Genomic DNA, 6,913 nt, shown 5'->3' with positions numbered 1-6,913 from the left:
GCTACATTCCCCCCCACACACACACACATACAAAGGGAGAAGTGATTACTTACTACTTTGTCCCAGCAGCCCAAGACAGAAGCTCAAAGCTACAAAGTGCTTTATCTAATTAAGTCTGCGTTAATGGGCGTAGTCAGGATTTTTGTTGGGGGCGTCGGAACCTGAGAATTGTATTTTTATTGATTTTTATTTATTTAGGGGCACCTGCCACCCCCATGTCTGCGTTTCTCGTCCCAAAATCTTTATTTTTAAAAAAGACAGTGACTAAAGTCAAGCGTTTGTAACTTCACCATTAAAGCAGGTTTTCCTCTTTTGTGGTTGGGCGGTTGACATCTCAGCACAGAATGTTCCCTATTTCGTGGACATTTGGATCGGCCCTATTCTGCTGATAGACCAACGTGGCTCCGGCTGCAATTGTATACCTATTTACCTGTTAGCAAGTGCTATGAAACTCCATGGGGCTCCTTTCCGAAGTCTGCTTGGCGCATCCTAGCCTTCCTCTACCTTGCAGGTGCTGGACAAAACGAGAGGAGAGAGAAGCAGCACCTCGCTTTTAAAAGGTACATGCGGTCCTAAGTTCACAGGGCGGGGGAGAAAAGAAGGGAAAACGAAAGCGGAAGCACCTCCCTGGACGCTCTCCAGTCTCGACTGAGGAAAGGAGGGAGGCCGCTCTCGGGGGCCAGGCCTGAGGCGGGGCCTCTAGTCCCAAGACACCCAATCACGGGCTCCGCTCAAAAGAACGCCACGCCCCTCATTATTTAACAAACGCGCCTTCCCTTTGGCCGTGTCCCCGCTGGGTTTCCGTAGATGAGGAAAGGCACCCTCCCGCTACTCCGCCGACAGTTGACGGGCCGACCGTTGAAAAGCGCTTCGTCAGGTGACAGGCGGTTGGCTTCCTGATGCGCGCGGGCGGAGAGTAGTAGCGCGAGGGAGGGGGCCGAATGGATGAGGCGGCAGCTGAGGAACCGCCGCTGCTGCCGCCGCCGCCTCCGCAGCTGAGCGGCGACAGCGGCAACGTCTCTCAGAGCCACAGCAGCGCCTCCGGCATCGGGGAGGAGGAGGAAGAAGACGCGGCCGAAGGAGATGCCTGCGGAGCGGAGCTGCTGCTGGCCGCGGCCGCGGCGGACTACGCCGGGTACCTGCTGCCCTCGCCGCTGGGAGGAGTCGCCCCAACCGGGCAGGTGAGCGCAATCACTCGCCCGCGTCTCCTCAGGAGGGGAAGCCGCCGCTTAACCGCAGCCTGGGAGCGGGGAGGGAGAGTTGGGTCGCGCCGCGGTGCTTACCTGGAAGCAAAGCCCCCCCCCCCAGTTCAATGGGGGGGGGTCCCAGGTAAGGGGGCGAAGTGGGCTCACCCCTTTAGGCTGGACTCACCCACCCCATGGGCGTAGCGAGCCCCCCCCCCAATCAATTAAATAAATAAATACTTAGAGTAGAAACTGTAGAAAGATTTTGACAAGATTTTTCTGAGCACTTTGGGTCCAAAGAAAGTAATTTGAAACAACCGTTGAGACATTTCCTTCAGAATCCGCAGGATGACAGATGGGTGTCCTAGTCCCCCCCCCCCAAAAAAAATTATGACTACGCCCATCCTCTCACCTCCGATTTTATGCAACGCAGCAGCTGTAGGACTTTAGTTTATGGTCTTACTGGCCTTGGACTTTGTGAGGAGTTTCTTTCTTGGAGCTTAATGGGTATTGCTTCCATTGTTCAACCAAATCCTGTATCTGTTTACTCAGAAGCAAGCTCCACTTTGCCCTGAGTTTCTTCCAGTCCATGTGTTATCATTATTTCTTAATTTCTATAATGCCCTCATCGGAGAAGCACAAAAAAAGACACAGCATAATAGCAAACAAAAACTCCACCCCCGTCGCAGACACAAATTAAAAAGGTTATCGTTTAATTAGCCAAATGCCTGGGAGAAGAGTGTTTCTGGTGCCCAAAGGTGGCACCAGGCGAGCCTCTCTAGGGAGAGAATTCCACATAAGAATGCCCTGTGATGTTTGCATTTTTATTTATTTTTTGCAGATTGAAACCTTAGACCAGAGTCTGGAAGATTTGCTGACAAGGGTAGATGAGTTTGTGGGGATGTTAGACATGGTAAGTCTAAGAACACAAGATACGGTCAGCCACTGAAATCAAACTACCCTTAGGCATGCTTTCTCACCAACATGAAATTAATAATCTGAATCTAGCTTGTTTTAACATGTAGCATTCCAGTTTTTGTGGCATCCCAACATTACCCGCAGGCATGTGCAGATTTGCTCAGATCAACCAAACAAAAAATGAAATAGCCTTAACCAATTGTTCTGAGCCAAATAGTTTTGTTTAGATTATGATTGTTCTTTATATGAGCACTCAGACACAAATTCTTTACTTGTAGTGGCCTGTGGGTTTAAATAACATTTTATTCATTCATTTAGATGATGTTTGAGATCTCAAGTAATCTTAATGCTGTTGTTTAGAATTTTTCTTGTCTGATATTTTTCTAGATTCGAAGTGATTCCTCTCAAGTAGTAAGTGAAAGTGTGCCTCATATTCATGCAAAGGCAATGGAAATGAAGCAACTGTATAGAAAGATTGACAAACTGGAGGTATGTGTTTCTAATGTCAGTATCGCAGCCCTTTTTTACAGCACTACTTGGAAATAATCTTTGGGCTATTTTCTTTTTGATCCTGTAACATAAATATATTCACCCAATCCAAACAATTAAGCTCCAAAATTTGTGTAGAACTTCCCAGCTAGAAAGGAGAAGTTTCCATGTCCATTCCTTTTCCTGTGTGCAGATGATCTTGTAGATTGGGCACATGGCCCCTTGCTGTTCTTAAAACTTAGTTTAAACTGTCACTTAAAAAAATAAAATCCTTGCTCCTGTAAATTTCAAATAAAAGAGGAGCGTAAATCAGTGTATCCAGGCACACTAGGGGAAGAGCTTGCTATGCTGTCTTGGCATATACAGTGATATCTCAGTTTTCAAAGGTAATCAATTCTGAAAGACCGTTAAGAGCTCCAGAATGTTCAAAAATGGTAAACTCAATATGGAAGCCTCAAAATGGAAAACTCAATATGGAAAACTCAATACGGAAGCCACGTGACATGTTTGACTTCCGAGGCACGTTTGAAAACCGAAGCATTTACTTCAAGGTTTGCTGCGTTTGAAAACTGAAATGTTCGTCAACGGAGACGTTCGAAAACCAAGGTATCACAGTATAATCAGTCATCTTACATTGTAAAAATTATGACTCACTCTTCAGATTTCAAAGGAGTTTAGAAGTTCAACATATAAGAAATCTTGGGATTCTTCATTTCTGTTCTGTTTCCCACCACCCAAAAAACCCCTACTATGCTTCCAATACTTTTTGTAATTATGTAGTTAGAACTCTTGACATAAGTAACACTGACTCTCAAGGTTCTATTTTTTTAAAAAAAAAACCAACAGATTATTCAACCACTGTGTAACATGTGTTAAACAGATTTTGTTGTTGTTTAGTCGTGTCCAACTCTTCGTGACCCCATGGACCAGAGCACGCCAGGCACTCCTGTCTTTGTTAAACAGATGCTTTCCCACTATCTAATGCAGTTAAATGTGCTTTGAAATGCATTGATTTTCATGTACTCAGTCTAAGCTGGAATTTGGAATGTGGCTGTAGATCAGATGCCAGTGGTTTCTGACATGTGTACAGAAAATTTGGTTTTTTATATGACCAATAGAACTATTTGAGCAAAGAAATGTCCCTTAAATATTCTCCCATATTGCACCTGTTCATTGCTATTGATCTGTTGTTGTCTTTCAGGCCTTTGTAAAAATGGTTGGAAATAGTGTGTCAGGGATGGAAGAACAGATCACAAAGGCAGAATCAGACCTTGGAACGTTCCCAAATACTTTCAAAAAATTTCTACACACAATCAATGTGCCATCTTTCCTTAATGTAAGTTTTGTTCCTCAACTATGGAAATGCTTGCTATAATAATGTATTTGATATCGAATATCATAAGCTTTTGTTATGTTCAGATGTCAACTTACTAGATTAGTTTGTAAGCCCAGGAGAACAACTTTGGCAAATCTCCCCACTGTTGAGATGATTATGATGATGATTCATTAAGTAGAGATGTGGTTGGTTGATCCTGACAGTCAACATATGGATGTGTGGATTTAGATACATAAAAGGGAATGAAACATAATGCAATCTAGATAACTTTCTTGGAGTGTTATATCCCTCACAGACATTTGCTTACAGCGTGCTTCTTCCCTTCAAGGGTTGCGGCCCACCCCCCACCCCACCCCTCCATTTATCTGAGATGGGAAATGGTGGGGGGGGGGGGGACAGGAGATTTGGAACATGCTATATGTGCCATGATTGCAAAATACTGTTTTATTAAATGTAACCCCTAAGTACTCAATTGTTAACAAAGGTATGCCCACAGTGGCCAACCTACCCCACCAACCAACAGAAAGATTCATACATGATTCACCTTGCTATCTCATATAAGTCCTCCACAGGTGAATAGAAGTTACTTGCTTCCATGAGAAATGAATGACAGTCAGCTCCATTCTTTCTCAGTTCCTTTTTGGATCTTGCCTATTTTGTGCTTCCGGGCACGATGACTCATAAATCTTTTGCCTTACAAGTTGCTATAAATTACAAGTGGGGAGAGTACTGTTGCACTTGGAACCTGCTTGTGGGCTTCTAATCTAGTTTGGCCACTGTGGGAACAGAATACTACTAGCAGGGCTCCTCTTAAGCTACCACTAAAATTGTGGGGAATTCATGATTTATTTCTGTTTATTCTGTTGTGAGCAAGTATTTTAACATACAGGTTTTAATTCCAGAAAACATCTCCCTCAAGGCAGAATCAAACAGTTTATGAACCTCCTGATCTCTTCAAGACAGAAGACTACTTTCCTTCCCTTGGTGAAGCACAGTATACGTGATTTAGCTTGACAATGACATTATTGGCAAGAGAGTCTTATCTAAGCGAGTTCAGTGCTGATCTTAGGTAGTTGCAATTCTTTGGAAATTATGTCCTGCTGCTTCCCATGTGTCCCAGGCCCTCTTCAAACATATTTCAGCTTAGTTTTGTATAGAATATACTGTTTTTCCAGTCTTCCAACAAGGTGAACTATACACTCATGTTTGGCAGCTAACCTTGCAAGTAACCCACTTTGAAGGCAGGGAGAGGGAGATGGGGTTGGGTGGAGGCAAGCACACTCTCATGCCATATAGACATAAGCAGTCCTTCCCCCACCCTGATTTTATGTGTAGGAAAGAGGGTGTGTGCGGAATGGGCTTCCTTATGATCAGCTACCTACCAAACACCTTTTTTACCTTTCCAGGCTAGAGAGTGTCAGGGAAGGCAAGTGGGGAAGTAACACGTAAGTTAATACCTTCTTTTCTTACACCTGCCTTTTTTACTTGTCAACATTGAAAGGCTAGGTAGAAGCAGGTATACTTTTCTATGTGTTCCTTAGATCTACAGCCCCTTCTTTGGACCTAAAATGAATTGTGGGGAAATGGAAGAGGCCAAGCAATAGAACTCATTTTTGTCTTCCTCTGCCCAGGAGTAGACTGGCATATAGGCAACCAGTTGCCATACTCTAGTAATATTTTCTTAGTTATTCTCATTTCAGAAATTGGAATAAAAAAATGTATAAATACCCATCTGCAGTTAAGAGATTAAGAGGGGAGAAAACAGGAAATGTATGCTTTTGCATCTCACATTTTTTATTTCTGCTGCTAGTATTAACCCACATACCACAAGGATATTTTTTAAAAAATATTCTGTGGTACTTTTAAGTGCAATAAGGACCAAAACCATACATTCATGCCCTTTTAATGAATGTATCTGGATTCAGTTCAATGTATTGGATGGAAATGCACTGTTTAAACAAGGAGAGGCAAAAGCTGCAAGGTCAAGTCAAACAGCTATAGGTGCTGCCTACTGCAACAATTCTGGGGAACTGTTGCTGACAAAGCCCTTTTTGATGAATACCTTAAAACGTTTGTATATAAAATGCCAAAAGCAGTGGCCAAAGCTCTTATAACTTAAAATCTAATTAAAGTTTAAGTAAGATTCCTTAGCGTATGAAGTTTTTATTTTTAAACTATAAATATGTAAGGTTGCACTCATAAGCCCACTTGTTTGGGATTATGGCCAATGAATTCATCAAGATCATACTCTCTAATATAGTGTTATGGCATGCCATCCCCCCACCCCAATGGCAGCCTGTTAACTCTCAAAATTTAAACTGTGTGCACTGGTTAAAAAAGACTGGCAACCCCTCATCTATTAAGTCAACTCTCACATTGTTACAGAAACTAGGATGTATTTTTATTAAAAGAGGATTATGGAATTGGGACTTTTCCTCTAGCAGTGAAACTATTTTCAATGCTGCCATATTGAGAAACCTAGCCAAAGGCTTTTGCAAGCACAAGTACTTTCTGCACCCTCTTGATAATCAATTCACTACTGTACAGGGGATACTGGTGGGGAGATAGAATGTGGTTCTTTTCGGGATAGTAGTTCTTAGTTATGTATTATAATCTCACCCAAACATGAGATGACTAACATAACTCTACAGAATCAAAGGGTGCACAGAATGTATTCAGCAGAATGCAGTGGCAAACAAAGCTTTTTCTTAATTCTCTTTCAGTCTGAGTGGGTTGCTACACGATTAAATGGAACCATGTTTCATGTAAAAGACTACCTGTCAGGAAAGAGGATCCAACCTAAGTGTCTCACTAATATACACAGCCTGCATAGGCAATGCCCCTCACCAGTGCATATCCAAACACCCAACACACCTGTGGCCTGAAGTAGTGCTGCCAGAGAGTTTTACAGCTCAAGCCTGCCTACAGGGTCTAAGACACAGTATACAGGAAACAGAGTTCTCAAAGGGCTGCTTGCTTGAATGCT

General features: G+C 42.9%; 1 protein-coding gene across 1 annotated transcript; it reads left to right on the top strand.

Moving 5' to 3' along the window:
• Window positions 1-783: 783 nt before the first annotated feature.
• BLOC1S4 (biogenesis of lysosomal organelles complex 1 subunit 4) lies at window positions 784-6,070 on the top strand. The gene is made up of 5 exons (XM_083449228.1): window positions 784-1,181; window positions 2,026-2,097; window positions 2,490-2,591; window positions 3,793-3,927; window positions 4,830-6,070. Exons 1-5 carry the CDS (start codon window positions 942-944, stop codon window positions 4,929-4,931), a joined length of 651 nt encoding a protein of 216 aa, XP_083305354.1. The 5' UTR covers window positions 784-941; the 3' UTR covers window positions 4,932-6,070.
• The last annotated feature ends 843 nt before the right edge of the window (window positions 6,071-6,913 follow it).

This window comes from Podarcis tiliguerta (genome assembly GCF_965153285.1).
Source record: "Podarcis tiliguerta genome assembly, chromosome: 7".
NCBI lineage: Eukaryota > Metazoa > Chordata > Lepidosauria > Squamata > Lacertidae > Podarcis > Podarcis tiliguerta.
This window is presented reverse-complemented; position numbering and strand designations above follow the sequence as displayed.

Bases quoted from the DNA above. Each gene is read 5' to 3' on its own strand.
- BLOC1S4 (XM_083449228.1), top strand. From the start codon at position 942: ATGGATGAGGCGGCAGCTGAGGAACCGCCGCTGCTGCCGCCGCCGCCT. The intron at 1,182-2,025 runs GTGAGCGCAATC...TATTTTTTGCAG, and splicing joins GAGTCGCCCCAACCGGGCAG to ATTGAAACCTTAGACCAGAG. The intron at 3,928-4,829 runs GTAAGTTTTGTT...TTTTAATTCCAG, and splicing joins ATGTGCCATCTTTCCTTAAT to AAAACATCTCCCTCAAGGCA.